Consider the following 20,026-nt stretch of genomic DNA (forward strand, 5'->3'; position numbering starts at 1 on the left):
AACGTGGTCATAAAAGGTCAGGCTTGATTCTTGCTCTGAAAAGTAAAGGATTGTTAAAGTATAGCACATAAAGAGAAAGTTGGTAAGTAGAATTGTATGCATCTAATAGGGCAATGCTTAGTGTAATGTGTCAGATTGGATATGATCCGTTTTAACTATCAAGCATGATTATCCAAGATTCTTCCATTCAAGGCATTTGGGGAGTGCCTTACACTCAAATATAACAATATAAAGACCTGCCTTTTCTCACATTGGGTTGTGGAGTGCATCCTGGAAACCAAAGAGTGAGAAGGAAGATGTGATGTTGAGGGAGAGGCTCTGCCAAATGTAGAGGGGAAAGATATCAGAAGTGACTCAAGTCCCGGATGCTTCCTTAGACCTCTTGGGTTATTGTTATAACTCTGGCAGGAAGCAGCCTGGTCTTCTGTTGCAGTATGCAACATTGTGAAGTATGTTGCACAATGTGCGGAAGAAGGAGTGAGCTCCAAGAATTAAAGTGTCAAAGAGAGAAAGACATAGATAACTGTTTTGTTTTGATCTTGTACTGAAATATGAATTTGGAGTTATGCACAGCTCAAGGCTTTTTCGTTCTGATTGGCTGATTGCCTTCAGACTCACTGATCTGAGCAGTCATTTACATGCCGCATGTGACAAACAGCAAGGGATTCACCGAAACAAGATATTAAAAATAAAAGGATATTTTAACATTTTGGCTTTTAAGGGAAAGGACAGATATTCCCAGTGGAATCTAAGGCTGTCTGTTTGGAATCTAGCTGACACTGTATAAGAGACCAGCAGCTGCAACCACAGCTTAAAAGTCCTTTAGAAAGCACAAGATGGAATGCACTACAATTGTAATTAACTCACAAAAGGAAGATAATGGAATTGCACAAATCATAATGTGGATGGTGGTCTTTGTTAAGATATTTCATAAATGCACTAATAAAATGTCATTAGTATTGAAGGGTAGAAGAAAAATCATATTTACCAGCCATATTGAATCTGGGCCTGCTGTCCATGGTGCTGGAAGTCAGGAGAAGGAATAAAGCAACAAAACTTCAAGATTCTTTTATTGTCATGTAATAAAACAGAAAATGTAATATTACACAAAATTTCCTTTCGTCTACTGCAAGGTAGACAAAGGTTCTCCATCGCCAGAAATTGAACTTCAATTTTCATTCAGTATTAGCAATTAGAGTAAACGATACTAAAAGTAGATTTCCACAGTGATTGATATGGGGAACCAGGATTTGATAAAATTAAAAGATTCACCAACTCCTTTTACATTCCATTCCATATTTCCACAGCTGATTAAACCACATGAGGTATAGGTTTATATTACTCCAAATACAGCTTAAAAAATAACTGATGGATAATATTCAGCATTACATGCTTTGTCAGAATTTAAGTGGCTGCTCTTTTTACAGGGATGTCATGTGGTTGAATTCACCTTTACTGTCACGTGAGAGAGATGTGCATCAGTGGAAGGTTCACTTGGGCTGTTTTCCTAGCTGTAGGGGAGAATACAAGGAGTGCCACACCATGGAATCATTTTAATTCCGTGTAGTCTAATGCACTAATCAAAGAGGACTGTTGTGGGGAGGAGTGGGAGCATGAGATGCTGCCTAAGCCAGCCGTCTCTAATGAGGATCGAGACCCCCTGGGAGCTGAAATTGAAAGCAAAGTGAGCTTGCTTTGCTGCCTTCTCCGACGCCACAGGCACCGACTCCCTACCCCTCTCCGATGGGTCTAGCCAAATTCTGTCCAGAGTGCTGGCATGTTGAAGGCATGGTCAGTAAATACCTGCAGACTGCACGCAGATCCAAACAGGACTGCTGTTTTTACCAGAAGGTAGGCTCCTTTGGTTGACTTTCGATTTACCATTCAGAATCCTTGATTAATCCGCATTTAGTTTCAGGGACTGAGGCAGCTGAGGATTGTAAGCCTGCCAGTACTTATTGAGAAGAGTTGGGTTGGGGAGGGGGGGAGGGAAGGAGGTGGTGGCTGGTGGTTGTGGGTAAGGATGGGGGAGGAGAGATGATGCCACAACAGAACCAGCTGAATTTAAAAGGGAGAATGAGGAGAATGAAAAAGCGTCTCTCTGCTCCAGGAGGAAGCCATTAGAAGATGCTGCCCTGTATTTCTTATTCACATCTCTTTTTGCTTGGCTGAAATACCGTGTGCAAATGAAGCTTGATTGTCAACTGGAGGTGATTGCATTAGGGCAGTTCCGTTTCCTTCGATGCTTTAAAGTGGATGAAAAAGATCCAGCTGTCTCTTCACTAGACTGATAAGCAGAGTATAATTTACAGATGGGCTCCCCCTTTGGTTTCTCTTATGGATGTGGATAAGAGGATGGTAGCACCTGTTCTTAATCTGAGCTAAATCCAACAACAAAGAATCCATGGACATTTTTTTTTGCTCGATAAACAAGCTAGAAGGGGAAAAAATCCACTTGTCAATTTCCTGCTTGTTTTTTTTTTCCCTCTGCACTACGGGAAGCTTTCATTCAGCGTGCTGCATAGAAAGGTTGATTTGAAAAGTCTTTCTGAGCAGTCACCACATTTATGATTACAGGGAGACGAAAAACCTGAAAACTGCTGTGATCGACGGGAAAGGAGCAAGGTTTTCTCTAAAAGTTAATTACATTAATGCAAATGTAGCAGTCACAGGTCTCTTAGCTGCTTTCTTGCCTCAGCGCATGTGGGTATGTTTGCTGATTTTTATTCTCCACATCGTGTGTGCATCTCTGTGTGTTTGTGTATTCGTGCATGTGTATATGTGTCAGACAGAGAGAGAGAGAGAGAGAGAGAGAGAGAGAGTAATCTGCTCCTGTGCTTGTCAGATTTTTATTAACTGTTTGAGGGTTGTAAAGGCATTTCAGCACCAAAGCAAAAGATTGACATAACTCAAGGTCATTATTACACAGATGGTTTTGTTAATTATATAAAATGGTTACTTCCTAAGAGGTGCTCTCTTAAAGATGTATCATTTGCATTAATTCATTGTAAAAAGTCCAAATGTTCAACTGCTGAACCTGAATGAGTATGTGCGATAAAATCAAAAATGGTCCTTCATTTCTCAGAAGGTTAAGTGGAATCAATACTCCTTGCTAATAAGTGACAAGCTTCATAGATTTCATATAGAGGAAAATTAAAGAAAAAGAAACCAAAGTATTTTTTTAAATTAAAGCTATCACTACATTCTGCTTTCAAAGGTCATTTAATTCTGACCAACAAAATGAAAACAGTGCATTCTGACTTCATTTATTTATCCTTGATACTGAGATCATGATAAAGTCAGACAATTTTCAACAAGCATCACAACTTTGCTCTGGAATCATTTATTTTCCATTCAACCAGGAACTAGGTCCATTGGGAGAATGAAATTGGAGTTTATGGGTGCTCTTGGCATTATACATCTTAAATGCAGTCCTAACATTTGCTGCAGGATCCATTTTGTTTGCAGTGTTCAGTTTATTTCACAGCCATTCGAGCATGCCACGTAAAGTGCGTCTGCTTTGGAGTTTCCTTTAAATATATTCTTGTTTGGCTCTGGAATTGCACAGGGAAGTGCAACCGGGGTCAATCGTTCCCTCAAACACCCTCCAGAGTTTGATGCTCAATTATCCATATTACCCAAGGTAAATGTGGAGGAGTTAAATTCCTCCTGTTATTTTCTGGTCTTTCCTTTATTACTTTGTGCCCACTTGGTCACCAGGTCAGCAAGTTCTGGAGAGTCAGTGTTATAGTTACTTTGCCCATCTTGGTGTATCCAACTAAGGTAATGGGCAAAGTATGGGAATTAGATAGAAAGATGGCCCTTTCTCCTTTAAACATTTAAAAAAATTGGATTCTAGTCTCTGCATTGTTAAGATTTTGATATTTTGATTTTTTTTCAAAGTTGCAAATAAGGAACAAAGATCATTGACTCTGATCTTCTTGGTGACAAAGTAGATTCAAAGCTCAGAGAATCTGTTCACCACTTCATGATATTTACATGGTATTATATCTCATGACACTTGCACAACTGGCAGTGAAAATAAACCCTTTAGGCAATTGGTAAAACATTTGTCATTACTGAGAATAGCACTAATGAATTATTTGAACACACTTGCTGTTTCTGCATCACAGGACGAGCAACTCCCCTTTTTGCCTGCTTTCTGAAGGAAGATGACTTCTAAACAGGAAGATGCGGTCTTGGCCAATTTTCTTCAGTTCATTGAAGATAAGGGACTGAGGGCTTACGATGCTTTGGTGATTCAGAATGCCTCAGACATTGCTCGTGAAAATGATCGTATGCGGAATGAAACAAATTTGGCCTATCTGAAGGAAAAAAGTGAGAGGAGGCGGAGACAGGAAGAAGCAATAAAGCGGCAAGTATTAAAATCCATTTGGCTTGTCTAGCTGAAAAGATTGGTCTCCAGTATTAAAGATTTTTTTATGAAATGCTTATAAATGATGGTCATGGTACATCAAAGGATGTGCTGTATTATCAGGACGGGAACATCATACCACTTGACATATAATGTGATATTCTTAGGCTAATGAGGACTTTGGTATAACTGGCCTGTCCCTTTAAACCTACAAGATTCATATTATGAGGTCAACAAGAGGATGATTTCTCTTTGATTAATTCACATGGTGTCATTTGGCAATGTTTTTGTTAATCAATGATTCTTTCTAAGGCCAGAAAAATTGATAGAAAGTGACGAGCAATTAATTGATTTTAAGATTGTTTTCCATGGCTAACCAAGTGACATTCTAAATATGACAGTCACAGCTGATAACGAGATGCAAGACATATTTATAATGTGCCATATTTGTATGATCTGAATGTGACTTTGTGCGACCAGTATGAGACAAATGCAAATCAGGACAGGAAAGTTTTCCTTACTATGTAAAATCCATTTACATCTTCATAGATACAATTAACATTTATACTGAAATAGAAATGACGGTATGCTGATGGTTGGGCTTTGCCTAGATGAAGCAATAAACTGTGAATCAATATATCTGTTATAATAGGTGAACCTACATGTCCCTGTGCCACCATTTAGAGAAAAGCTGTTAAGAAGCACCAAACATTCTGCTGCTCAAAGCAGAATGATCTGTCTGTTCCAAAAGCACAATCAACCAATACCATCAAAAAAACAGCTGAAATGCTCATTCATTTCACCTGTTGTACATGGGACCATATTGCACTTTGATTGGCTGCCAAATGTGCCTTCAGAACTGTAGCAGCTACATTTCAAGTATATTTTTCCAGCAGGTGTTTGGGAAGTTTGCAAGGAATGTGGATTCCTTAATTATCCATTATATGAAGGCTCTGATGTTCTGGAGTGTGACATATAATGACAATCCCTGTTAGCTTTCATCTCAAAAAACATTTTGCTCTGTGATGTGCAGTCAATGGAGCCTTTGGTAACAAAAGGAGCCAAACATATGAGACTGAAGGAGGGAGAACACATGCAACAATATATAATTCACGTGAGGCCGGAGAATGGGGATGGAGAGTTGAACCTGACAATGCAACAAAAATTGAGTAACTTGATGTCCACATTCCATTCGGATGAAATTCTGGGATCCTTAAATGCTGAAATGGTCTTGAAAGCATTTCAACTAGAACTAGATGGGGAAATCACCACTGTTCATTCGTGCTTAATGGAGAGTCATGATTCAGCCACTTTCTCCTGCTTCCCAGGAAAGTAAGAAAACTTCCTGCTACAATATCCCTGCAAGCCTGAATGTGGTTGCCCTGTGCCAAGCTAGGCAGTGGATCTGCAGCATTTTGGGAAGCCCTGAGGTTCAGATGCCTCATGCCCGCAAATTATTCATCACATGGCCTAAGTCAAAACTAGTGCCTGCTCACAGTCTTGGCCTATTTAAGTCAGTTAAAAGACTTATCTGCTTGATAAGCTCAGCTTCCTCCCACTCTTATATAAATATGATAATAAATGAAGACCAAAATGATATACTGTTAATATTACTGAATAAATAGGACATCTGACAGGCATTGACATGAAAGTCTGATAATTCTCATTCTAAAGCTATATAGATAGAATTGTTCATGTCTAGCATTTTGTCACATTGATATTTGTCACGCTATCACCGAATGGAGGGCTATTTTCTGCTTGTCAATGAATTATGAATGGACTGAGCTTAAAAGTTAACAGATTTATTGTGATTGAGAAAGGGAGAATATCAATGGACAAGAGGTGGAGATTGATTTGTCTTAAAGAACTGAAGGAAAAGATTTTTTTGGGAAAATTTAAATTTAGACATACAGCACTGTAATCGGCCCCTTAAGGCCCGCAGCCTGTGCCATCTAAATACCTCAATTAACCTACAACCCTGCTACATTTTATAGACTGGGAGGAAACTGGAGCACTTGTAGGAATCACACGGAGAACGTACAAACTCCTTATAGACGATGCCGGGTTCGAACCTGAGTCACTTGCACTGTAATAGCATTGCGCTAACCACTACACTAACTGAACTCAAAGTGGCAAACATTAATAACACACTAAAAAACTGCTGGAAGAACGGGGTTAAGCAGCATCTGTGGAGCAGAGAGTTTGTCTATGTTTCAGTTCAAAATCCTGCACCAGGACTGTCTCTTCTAATCCACAGACACCACTGAACCTGCTGAGCTCACCTAACAGCTCATTCTTTGCCCAGATTCCAGCATCTGGCACTCTTGAGCCTTCATTAATGAAGCACATCCTAGTTTGTTTACAAAGAAGCAAGAAAGCAGGTGATAGGAGGTCCAAGGACAGTTTTATTAATGCATCTCTGCACTATTGATGAGCTGGACAAAGTGGAGGGTAATTGTGCTTGGTCTAACATGGATAATGGGCTGATTTTTAGGCTGAAAATGCCCACTGTTTGGCACCTCAGTTGTTGAACTATTCCTCTTTTCAGCTGTGATGTTCCAACAAAGATTTGTTGCAGAGGTTTCTTTGACTGCCTCTTTCAAAGGGTGCCAGGGTCTGTAGATTAGGCAAATCATTATGTAATCAGTGTGCTCTGCTCATTTAATTCTTGCACCAGTAAATTAGACCTCAATGATGCAATTAGCTTCACATGTCCAATGCACACAGTGTTTGTGAGCAGAAAGGAACCTTCCCACTCTCAATATTCAAATAGTGCAATAATTACCTGCAAGATACATATTTTGTAAAGTGCTGCTTTAATTGAAGCATTGTTTGATGCTTCTAGACTGTTTTAGAAGCTTGGTCTCCATTGATTGGTGCAGTAGTAGCTCAGGGAATTAATGTTAACTCAAAGACTACTGGAATACCACATTTTTTCTGACATAGATTCTACAGTGGTCTTTGCTCTTTGGAATGTGGCATGGTGAAATGAATAAGGACAACCTTTCAGAAGAGAGAGGGGAAGGAGAGAAGGGGAAAGGGGGGATATGAGTGGGAGTGTGGAATGAGCTGCCAGCTGAAGTGGTGAATGCAAGCTCAGTTTTGATATTTAAGAAAGACGTGAATGGGAAGGATATGGAGGGCAATGGACTGGATGCAAGTCAGTGGGGCTTGGCAGAATAATATTTTGGCACAGGCTAGAAGGGCAGAATGAGCTGTATTCTGTGCTGTATTGTTCTATGGTTCTAAGGGGCTTCAGCCAGTGGCCACATTCACTGATAATAATATGAGATCAATTCTCCTGCACCAGTGCAGCAAGGAACAATAGATGAGGCACCCATTGACTCATTATGATGGTCTCAGTGAAATATGTCATGCGCTTCAGCCACTGAGATACCTTCCCAGGGGACAGTAAAGTACAGTAGCAGCAAACGTCCACACAACCTCCTTCCACTCAGGGGCTGGTTATGTTAAATATATTCCTGCTGCAGGAAAGAAGTCATGGAGACCTAGTAAATCATGAAGCAATTTTTTTTTCAGAGTTATGTGCTTTGAACGTGACTTTCCCCAGAGAAACATGAAAATGACCATTGCTTGGTCATGTCCATCATTCTGAAAATCTTAGTGGATGCTTCCAGACACGGAGTACTCCTGTACACCCGATTTGATTTTGCCATCATTTTGGGCACTGGGTGACATCATTCCCATGACATACTCATTTTGGAGGATTACAGGAAATCTCAATTTAAATTTAAATTTAGACATACAACACAGTAACAGGCCCTTTAATTCCACAAGCAGGTGCCACCCAAATGACCTATGATATTTTTGAACGGTAGGAGCACCCAGAGTAAACCCATGCAGACACGGGGAGAAAGTACAAACCCCTTATGACCACCTCATGACTCTTATTTTCTTGTTTTGTAAATATGAGAGTCTTGGATAGTTAGTGTGAGCAGTTCCTTTGGTTGTTCAGCGTTCTCACTGCCCATGGGGAAAAAGCTGTTTCTCTGTCCAATGGTGTGGCTCTGATGCTCCTGTCTATCTTTCAGGTGCAATTGGGTTCCCAGATGAAGAAGCTAAAAGATGCTCTGTGAGGGGTGGAAAGGGTCCTCAATGATTTTGCACAACCTTTTGCACATCTCAGTATTGCTTGGCTAAATAGCTTGGAAATGCTGAGATCATAAATGCCAACATCGTGAGAGAATTAGTGTTAATCTCCCACGGGTCATAGCTGATGGCCTTAATAACCTGTTGGATTGGTTATTGTGAGATTCTAATGGTCTTTCTCAACACCAAGATCCTCCACTGTAGCCCAAAAATATTTCTGTGACTATTGTTCTGCAGTGGAATCTGGAGTCTACAATTTTGGTGTAAACCCAAATTGATGGAGATTGCAAACAGACAAGTAAGAGATGGGAAGATGATGAAATGAGCTGTCAGATGAAGTGTCTGACTACTCATGCAAGTCATTGAACTCTTTGCAGCAATGCAGCCAGGCTGACATTCTGGGATACCTGGTCACACTCTTTCGTTACCTCCAGCACCTCCGCCTCTTTGCATTCCCTCTTCTATGATACCTTCCATGCATCACTGGAAGAACTTTCCCTCAGTGAACTATGCTGAACTGGCCAAGCCAGAGGCATCACAAAGCGCCCACAAACTTCTACAACTGACATATATACTTCCCTTTTGAAAGTTGTAGGTTTGCCTACAAACAATGCAAGCTGGTTTCAACTAATAACTTGTATTTTCACTACTGCCTCTTCCTCTGCTGTAGCATTCTTCAACGCTAAAATGTGGCAGGACATAATCATCCATTTGGCAAGGTAATATATATCAAACAGGCACGATTGAATTGTGCACAGTAATCCCTCAAACATTTCTGAAAATTGACCAATCTCATCCACCCTCTGTAATTAATAATCCCAAATTTAAGATCAAATCAGTGGCCTCTTCAACGTGTTGTGGCTAATCAAAGAAGTCAAACGAATTTATTAAGAGCAAATCCTGGCTAATGTGCTTAATGGGTTTTTGGAAAATGGAGTTGCTCCCATCTTTAAATGGGATTCAGTAGCTGAGAAGTTTATTGATTTTTCAAAAGAATTTAAGCCCTAATAGTACAATAAAGAGAAATCATGTTACAACCACACTTAGGTAGCATAGGATTGAAGTAGACAACTAAATCAGGGGCACCAGCAAAATGCAAAGGGATTGAAGAAGTTTCCAGAAGGGCAAAAGTTAATTTAACAGGCAGCCAGATTCCAGAAAAACAAGAAGGTGAGAAAAATACAAGGGACTGAAAATGAAAATGCTGGCAATAATCACTGAGTGACCAATGTGACTCTAAATGATTGACGGTCTGGCCAGGTGGGAGCTGTTGGCTGTCTGAAAGAATGGATTGATTGTGAAGGGCATGAGTAAGATACTTGCACCATTGTGAGAGGAGGGTGAATGAGATAGGAGACGTCCAAATGTTTAAAGCAGAGATAAATGCAGCGCTTAAGATAAACATAAACAATAATGAGATTTATAAGGAGCGAGCAGGATAGATGGATTGGTTTTAGGTGTATCCTATTATCTTGGGTGGATGGCTGTAAATCACTCAAGTCCTACTTTGAGAATATTAATGCTAAGTTATGTCTCCTGGACTCCAAGATCAGCAAAAAATGCTAAAATCTCATTGGTAAATGTTCTGAAAACGCAAAGGATGATTATTAATGGTTGAATCAAATGTAACAGGGACCAATTCTTTGTTCAATATCATGGCTTTCAGCCTCCTGAGCAATGATAATACCATCACACCAATATTTGTTGGCACTACTATAATATCTGGAGGTAACGAAAGGGTGTGACATGCAGAAGGTGATTTTTTTTATTCTTAGACTGAAGAAGAGGAGAAAGGAAAAGGAAAACATAAAACCAAATCCTTTTCCTCTTGTGAAAGTGTTTGCTTTGTTTATACATTTCTGAAATATTGCTAAAAGTAGGAAACAGACTGGAGGGAGCAGGTCAATGTGTTGTAGTAAGACTTTACAATTGGTTTGAAGAGATTTCAAGCTTAGTAAACACTGCAGCAGTGATAATTGTCTTCATTGCTGGCCTGCGCCTGGCATTGGGAGATGTAATACTTGGATAGGTATCAGGGATTAATGAGATTTCTACTGAACAATACTTCAGTTAAAGACATTTCGTTAATCAGTGCATCCTTTATGTACAACATGATGGGGCTCCTAATGTGGTCCTCCTGCCTGTGCTCACCAGATGCTGCACATCATTTGAATATTTTATTGTACCTCCCAGTGCATTAGATATGAAGTGTTCATTAAGAGAAGCAGACCTTCATTAAATAGGAAATAAGCTCTAAATGAGCCTTGCATACATTCCCTGCTCATTGCAAAATATGTAGCCAGTGCACTTAAGGTTCCATGAGCACATCAGATACTGAATCGCCATGTGCCAAAGGAGTCCAAAGGAAACATATCTACATCACAGATGTGAAGAGATTTAGTTGAACAGCACAGAAAAAGGCCCTTTTCACCAAATTGTCTACCCAAACTGGTCCTATTTGCCTGCATTTGGCCTATACCCATTTACCCATAAAATGCCCTTTAAAAACATTATGTGAAAAAGGTGTCCCTCTGATTCTTTTTAAATATTTCCCCTCTAGTTTTAGATTCCCTTACCCTTGAAAAATTATGATGCCAATTGGCCTTAATGTGCTCCTCAGGATTTTATAAACCTTTGTTATGTCTCTCCTAAGCTCCAGGAAGAAAAGTGCCAATCAATCCAACCTCTCCTTGTTATTCAGGCATGTCAGTTCCTCTAACATTCTCATGAATCTTTTCTGCACCCTTTCCAGCTTAATGTTAGCTTTTTTTGCAGCCTTTTGACCAAGATACTGCAATCTTATATAATTATAACATTACATCTCTGCTCCTGTACTCAATGCCACAATTGATGAGGGGAAGCAGGCCAAATGCCTTCTTCACCATCCTGTCTACCTATGTTGCCACTTTCATGAAACTATGTTCCTGTCTATTCTACAGTACTTTCCAGGGCCCTTCCATTTTCTGTGTTCATCATGTCCTGGTTAAACCTATCAAAGGACAGCACAAATAGCATAGCAATTGGCACAATGCTATTACAATGCCAGCACCCAGGGATCGAATCTGATGCTGTCTGTAAGGAGTTTGTATGTTCTCCCTGTACCTGCATGGGTTTCCTTCAGACGCTCCAGTTTCCTCCACCCTTCAAAATGCACAGAGCTTGGAGGTCAATCGGGCAGCATGGGCACATTTGCTGGAAGGACATACTGTGCTGTATGTCTAATTTTTTTTAAAAAATGCAACACCTCACACTTGTCCAAGTTAAATTCCTATTCATTCTCGCCCTTTCCTCATCCATTTTCTTGGTTACCTAAAGTCACAGAGTCAGAAAGGGCAGAAACAAGTCCTTCAAACGAACTTGCCCACGTCAACCAACTTACAATCCCCACCTGTATCCCGCTAAACCCATAACATCCTTGAATATGTCCATTTTATTCTTAAACATTGCGATGGTACCTGCCTCAACTACCTCCTCCGGCAGACTATTGCATGGACCTACCATCCTCTGTGTAAATAGGTCACTCCCTCAGGTTCCTGTTAAATCTCATCTTAAACCTACGTCTTCTGCTTAATGATTCCTCTATCTGCATTCATCCAATCATTCCTCTGATTTTATACACCCCTCATTCTCCTGCGCTCCAATCAATGTTTGCTATTCAATACATCATGCATCTCACTAATGGATTATTTGATACATCGGATGATGTTTTTAAGTGGTTAAAGAGAAAAGTAAAGAAGGACGTGTTAACAGAGCTAAATTAAATAAGCAGGGGATGGATTTATGTGGAGCATCGAAGCTGGTATCAACCATTCTGGAAAAATTACTTGTTTCCTGTGCTTCAAGTTCAATATTATTGGAGAAACTCTTGATTCGAAGCCATTCAGATCCTGATATGCCATGGTGTCTAAAAGAAAAGCTGTCCATGTGATACGTAGGCATTTCCTACATTCGCCATACAGTAGAAGAGTTAACAGATACAACAGTAATGATGTCTAATGGGAACCGATGAAATCTGTTGATGTTTTTCACATTTGCATTGCGTGAATGGGAACTCCTATTGCAAAGTGCTTTAAGATCATCTGAAATTATCATTCCTCAAACTGCGGATCATGTCTGTGGATTGTCTTCCACGATTATATTTCAAATTCTACTTGATCATTGCACATGGAAGAGGAATAACGTATTCTCCTTTCTACTTTTTGTAGTGTTGAACGTTGTTATTTATTCCTAATTGATAACAGACCAATATTCCTCTGATTGTATCCTCATCCATAGGAGAGCAAACATGCTGTCGACTGGTGACACTTCTCACTGTGCAGTCATATACCAAATTGATAAGCTAATATTTTTCATAGTCACTCTATAAATAAGAGAGTTAACAGAAATTGATGCGCTCACTCAAACGTGCAATGATAAGAGGAAATAAGTTCTGCTCTGGTTTTTGCTCTTTAAATGATTATCTTTGATCATTTCTTTTCTGCAGTAGGAGGGTTACTTCATAAAATAAATTATTTGTTAAAAATATAATGAACAGGTACATTGGATGCAGCAATTAAAACTAGTGTAATTTTATAATTTTTGCAGATTTAAAGAAGTTTATTAACATTTTGAGCAGGTGTAAAAATGATTGTTTGGAAGAAATGGACCAGATTATACACAGGCTTCTTAAAACCTGGGTCTCAACTTGGAAACTGCAATTGGAAATCAGTTTCGAAGCCGAGAAAATAATGATTAGATGATTAATAATAAAACACACATAGGGGCAGAATCTATTGTAAGAACAAAAAATAATTTCATGGTTTATTGCATCACTTAAATTCGGTTTCAGAACTCAAACCCCTTTTAATTTGTTGAACTGTAATGTCTGGTGCTTTATTCTCAGATGGATTACAAGCCGCTCAATTTCATCAATTGGATAAATCACCCCACCTAATTTCAACAATGATGTCCATTGTTTTACATTTCTTGATATTAAATATAATCAGTTAGGGTTTTAAATCTCAGTCTTTAATTGTTTTTCTCTATCATCTGGCAATTTGACAATCAATAGTCTAATCAAAATCAATTAGGTACAGAAGTGGCACTTAACATTTCTTTCCTTTAACCATCATTTTAACTATTTGAAGTGTGGTTTGGGGCTCTGATCCTTCCAGATACTCTTGGCAGAAGGGTGTGAGGCTGGCAAGGACATTGATTTTTAACTTTGGATTCCAGGATAGTTTCAATTCTTAAGAAAACTTTGTTTTCTAAAGACATAAAGACAGCAGAGGTCGACAGCATCGACCTACCTGAAGATCCAGCTGCGCTGGGTGGGTCACGTCTCCAGAATGGAGGACCATCGCCTTCCCAAGATCGTATTATATGGCGAGCTCTCCACTGGCCACCGAGACAGAGGTGCACCAAAGAAAAGGTACAAGGACTGCCTAAAGAAATCTCTTGGTGCCTGCCACATTGACCACCGCCAGTGGGCTGATCTCGCCTCAAACCGTGCATCTTGGCGCCTCACAGTTCGGCGGGCAGCAACCTCCTTTGAAGAAGACCGCAGAGCCCACCTCACTGACAAAAGGCAAAGGAGGAAAAACCCAACACCCAACCCCAACCCACCAATTTTCCCCTGCAACCGTGTCTGCCTGTCCCGCATCGGACTTGTCAGCCACCAACGGGCCTGCAGCTGACGTGGACATTTTACCCCCTCCATAAATCTTCGTCCGCGAAGCCAAGCCAAAGAAAGAAAAGAAGAAAGACGTTAACTGAATTTCCAAATGACTGTGACACCCAGAAATGCTGGAGAAGCTCAGCAGATCAAGCAGCAGGCCATTGAAACTAACGGGTAACCAACGTTTCAGGCCTGAGCCCTTCATCGGGTATCCTTTACTTCCTATGGATGTTGCGTGATCTGCTGAGTTTCTCCACCCAGTATATTGCATTCAACCTCAGCATCTGCAGTCTTTCTCGATTAATTCCAAGTGACTGTCAATTTAGTTCGGAGCACAGAAATGCTGAGAGTAACGTAAATTAGAACTTATTTATGAGTTTTACAGTAAGACTATATGAGTTATGTGGTGGGACTGGGGAAAACCGCAGGTTCGGTATTCGATTTTAAAAACATCAAGTATGGAAAGCTTCAGCTGTTTATCTTTGCAGAAGCTGACTGACCCAGAGTTTGTCCAGTATTTTCTGCCTTTTTTTCAAATAGAGAAAGCTATTTCATTCTGATCTGTAAAAAGAGATTTAAAAAGCAAAATCAGAAAATAATTTAACTGCCAGAGATGAAAGGAATAATGCCATATATTTCACTGCACATTTCAAACCCACACCACTACTTCCAATCATAATGATCCTTGATTACTTTTCCCTTACTTAACAAAATCAATATCCAATTAAGAAAATGTGACTTTAGTTTATGAACTTTAACTTAAGCAATTTGCTTTTCAGGAAAATGGTCAATCTTTTCAAGAAATTAAAATGTCATTATTCACTTGCTGTCAACCTTGTGGAATGTTTTCAAAGAATTAGTTGGACTATCAAATTGTGACAAGTAGCCCAATTAATCCTATGCTATAGAAACCACACATCTTTTCTCATTTCTCTTTGAACTCTCTTCATGTCATATTCTCTATTAAACTCTGCTAATCATCCACTTTTCTTTTCCCAGCCCTTGTGCACATGATAATAGTTCCACTTCCTTGTCTCCTGATTCAAACCTGTTGCCCTTCATCCCTCCTTACACAAATCTTCACCCAAACATTCTTACAAATTACAACCCAATCTCTCACCTGGTTCACCTTTCCAAAGTCCTTGGACATGATATAACCACAGAGTTCTTTTTTTTAAAATGATGTTGAAGTGCTTGATTTCAACCAAGTTGACTGTGACAAAGGTCTGCCTTACTTTTTTTTCCCCCATCTTGTTTACCCAGTTCTCCAATGCAACCCAGCGGAGTAGGATCTCATTCATCTAGTTCCATTCTATTCTATCCAGGCTAACCTGAGAATGAGCAGTGACTTATCTTCCAACCCAACCCCAACCCACCAATTTTCCCTCGCAACCGCTGCAACCGTGCCTGCCTGTCCCGCATCGGGACAGTCACCAACCAGCCTGGAGCAGACGTGGACATGCCCCTCCATAAATCTTCGTCCGCGAAGCCAAGCCAAAGAAGAAAAGATCTTCCAAATCCACACCATTTCCTCCATCTTGACCATCTTTTGTTTCATTTCAACAGGTGTTCTTTGCCAACATCAATTGAAAAAAATGTGACCCTTTATGTTCACAACATCCATCTCCAAGCAGATGACTCCACTGTCACAGAATTGTCATATTGCTTATGTCCATTATCCAGTGCTTGATGACCAGAAATGTCCTGCGTCATGTTAGGTCTGCTTTGTTCAAGAATGAGTGAGTCAGACACCAGACTGAGTCGAAATCAAGGTTCTTTATTACCGGATTGTAACACTTACAACTAACAGTGTTAGTTGGAGAAGGCGCATTCTCCCGATATCAGCAAGTGGTGTTTTTTTTATACCCCAGGACACGCACTTAGTAAATTATCATACCATTACATTGTCCAATGAATAAGCTGTTGCTACCCTTCTCTGTTAATCTGCTGCTCATCATTCTTGTTAGTGCCAAGCTTATCTTGAGTGGACAAGGTCACATCTGCATTCTGTTACTCCTTAGTACTGGGTGACTCCTTCTCCGGTCCCATCTCATGATGTTTTTACCTTACAGTCATAAGAAAGAGGCAGAATAATCCGAGCGGAGAAGAGGGAGAGAATTTAAGGCGAGGTTGCTTAAATTGATGGATGAAATTCAATGCTGCAAAATGTGAAATATTAATTTAAGTTTTATGTACCTAGGAAGTTGCAGCAAGTAAAATTTTCATTGCATCTCTACATTGTATGTATGTTCTTGTGAAAAATACAATAAACTTCATTTATTCATTAATTAGGAAGAACGAAAAGAGGCACAAAAGGTGGAGCTCAATTTTAAAAGAGGAACAAGAACCAAGTCCTAAGGATACTTATGCACATATATCATTGAAAGTGATGGGACAGTTTCAATAAAGAGTGTAGGCAGGCATACCAGGAGCAGACTCAGCCATACCTCAGAATGAGGGATCAACCTGTTAAAGCTCAAAGAAAGGATAATTACATAGAGAAACATGAGATCTGCAGATGGTGAAACCTTGTACATACAAAGAGAGGCTTGGGGTAATCAACAGGTCAGACAGCATCCATGGAGAAAAATGGACAGCCAATATTTCAAGATTCAAAGTTCATTTTATTGTCCTGTAATAATACAATAATGTAATATACACGATATACTTCAACTTTCGCCTATTGGGTTGTGGGCTCTGGCAAGAAGGCAGAATCATGCGACTCGCCAATTGCTCTTGTATTGAGCCAGTACAAAGTCAACAGGCCAAAAAGCCACCTTCTGTACTGTGAGTGTTCTATGATTCTGTGTTCCTAAGATCATAAACCCTCTTCAGGGTGATTATCTGAAATTGACTGAGTTTGTTCATATCCTCAGTCTCTTATTTAACCAGAGCTCCAAACATCATATCCATCCAATCACAGAAACCTTTTGTTTCCACAGCACAGACTTGCCTAACTCAAAGATCTTTGCTGCTGAATCCCCTATCCAAGTTTTCATCACCATAGAACCACATGACCTCACCATCCCCTCTCATTCTGCTCTCTGTGCATTAGGACTCACCTGTAACCTACGTTGTCCTGTGCCATCCATCCATGCTGCTGCAATTGCTGGCCTACAATGTGTTTCATTTAAACATTGCCTCAATTTTAAACCTACCCTTTATTTTAAGATGCCTCCATAATATTAATCTGTGCTCAATTAATTCTGTCCTTTTACTCATTCTTGCATTTAACTGTACTGCCCCTGAGAGATGTGTCTTCAGCTCTCATGACCCTGAACTCCAAACATCTCTTCCTAAGTATTTCCAAGCTCATTCTTTCTTTCCTACTTTATGGCATTCCTTACTATTTCTCTTTCTGTTCCAATATATCTTCATTTATCAGCTAAATTTTTATTTAATAACACACCTGTGATGTGGCTTGGAACAGTTTAGAAAGGAGAAGGCATATGTAAAAGTTGTCATGGCATAAAAAGCAAAATCAGATATAAGTATAAATTGAAGGTGTAAGTGAATTAAAAAAAAAATTCACTCATAGTCACACAGCGTGGAATCAGACCATTCGTGCTACTGAGTCCATGCTAATCATGAAATTAATCCTAATCATTTATATTAAACCTCCATGAATACCATTGCATTCTTCCCATATTCTCTTCAAGTACCACTCCCATATTTTACAAGCAGCAATGTACTGTGGCCTACCAGCTTGCATTCTTTGGACTATTTCCTCACAATCATTTTCATTTACAGTACAACTCCAATTATCCAAAATGGTTGGGACTGGGCCCATTTCCGATAAACGGGGAACCAGTCATTTTTTTAAAAAACTTGTAACAGTGTTAAAACAACATCAAAAAACAAGGTAAGGCATTTTAAGCATTAAAATAATCTTTAATTCTCACCAAAAGAAATGTCGGCCGCCACCGACCACCTACACCTCCCCAACGAGGCCCCACTTATGCTGGGAGCCCGAGGGCCCCGCTCCTACTCAGGAGCTTGAGGTCCCCGCTGCTACCAGGAGCCCGAGGTCCGAGGTCAGTTTGGCTCCAAAAACACTTTGGTTAAATGAGGATTTCGGAGAATCCGATTTTGGATAATCGGAGATGTACTGTACATACTCAGACTAAGGGAATGGCATTTGGCTAGATATCTGAACTTAAAGCTATTTATTCTTGTTTTTATCAGACACTGGATCTTTCTGGAGAACTCCACTTTAGCATAGAAATATTGGTTCCAAGGCTATTTTCATTACATTTCCTTGCTTGAGTATCTTTCCTATTCTAGTTATTTAAATGTTGAAAGATTGCAGCATGCCGTTGTGCAGAGAGACTTGGAACAGCTTGTGCATGAATCACGAAGATAGGTTTGCAGGAGTAATCAAGACCAGTGGGATGTTGGGGATCAAAACTTCTTTAGGTAGGCATCCCGCAAAGAGACTTCACAGTGGATCACCTGGATGGAGTTACCCAAGAAAGTGTGCTTATGCTGACAGGTTGGTCTTTATTGTTAGAGGGATTGAATTTAAGAACACAGAGGTTCTGCTGCAACTGTACAGGGGACAGGTGAGGCTACTCCTGGGGTAACGCGTGCTGTCTGATCTGCTTACTTGGAAAAACCTGGAGGCAGTATAGAGGAAGTTCAGCAGATGTTTCTGGAGATAAGGGTTTTGGCCTCAGGGGACAGATGAAGTCATTTGCGATGATACTTGCTGGAATTTAGAAGAATAAGAAAGTATCTCATAGAAACATATAGAAATATGAAAGCAATATATAAGATGAAAGCAGGAAAGTTGTTTCCACTTATAGGTGAGGTTAGAACTCAAATTTCAGGGGAGTAGATTTCAGACAGAAATGAGGTGGAACTATTTCTGCCAGAGTGTAGTGAATGTTTGGAATCCTTTGCCGAACTGAGTCCACGGCCAGTTTAACCAAGATATTCTTGAATGGCCAAGCAGGCTTGATGGTTGAACTCCTGCTTCTACCTCTCATGCTATCCTCCATGTCTCCATGGTGGCCTTCTTGCCTCTTTTCTAACCATTGTGGTTTAAATCTGGATGCTTTACTTGATTCCTTATGATGGAATCTTAATGTAGTATTCAGGGTGCTTCCAACAATAACCTGCATTCCAGTTGTGTTCATGGGTATGCAGGAAAAATGTCTTGATAAAAAGGAAAACTAAAATAATCATTTTAGAATTTATCCCACTAATATCCTCCATAAACTTAAGCCTGAAAAAATTTCAAAGATATTTTATTGTTTGTTGTCTCTATGAACGTTGTTTCAAAGCAATTTTGTTCTTACTATCATGTTCAAACTATAGACTATCAGAATGCCACAGTTCATGTCTTAACCCAACCTCAAGCTCACACCCCCAGCAACCCACTCTCTAACCAGCCACCATTAAATTCCCATCTTATAAGTTTCTAGATTTGATCTTGTCCCTCATGGCTTGAAAATATACACGTGAGATGCTTGCATTTGTCTGCATATTTGTTTATTAATTGGTCCACTCCCACCAATGTCACCAATAATAAGAACACTAGAAATAGGACCAGGAGTAAGCCATTCAGCCGATCAAGTCTGCTCCGCTATTCAATAAGATCTAATGATGGGCTCATCTACAGCTATCTGCCTTTACCCCCTACTAAGCAAAAATCTATTCAATCTTGTCTTAAATATGTTTATTGAGGTAGCCTCCACTGCTTCCATGAGCAGAGAATTCCATAGATTCACCACTCTCTGGGAAAAGCAGTTCCTCCTCATCTCTGTCCTAAACCTACTGCCTTGAATCTTGAGGCTTTGCCCCCACCACTCATTACACTTATCAGTGGAGAAAACCTATCTACCATTTATCTTATCTATTCCTTTCATAATGTTATGCATTTC

The 20,026-nt window shown here is 39.8% G+C and overlaps 1 protein-coding gene across 1 annotated transcript in view; it reads left to right on the forward strand.

Moving 5' to 3' along the window:
• The first annotated feature begins 4,172 nt into the window (after positions 1–4,172).
• Positions 4,173–20,026, forward strand: part of nyap2a (neuronal tyrosine-phosphorylated phosphoinositide-3-kinase adaptor 2a) — a 144,492-nt gene continuing 128,638 nt past the window's right edge. The window contains exon 1 of the mRNA XM_069897881.1: positions 4,173–4,375. Within this exon, the coding sequence (XP_069753982.1) occupies positions 4,173–4,375 (203 nt within the window). The remainder of the gene's footprint in view (positions 4,376–20,026) is intronic.

The sequence above is a fragment of the Narcine bancroftii genome, chromosome 9 (assembly GCF_036971445.1).
Source record: "Narcine bancroftii isolate sNarBan1 chromosome 9, sNarBan1.hap1, whole genome shotgun sequence".
Lineage (NCBI taxonomy): Eukaryota > Metazoa > Chordata > Chondrichthyes > Torpediniformes > Narcinidae > Narcine > Narcine bancroftii.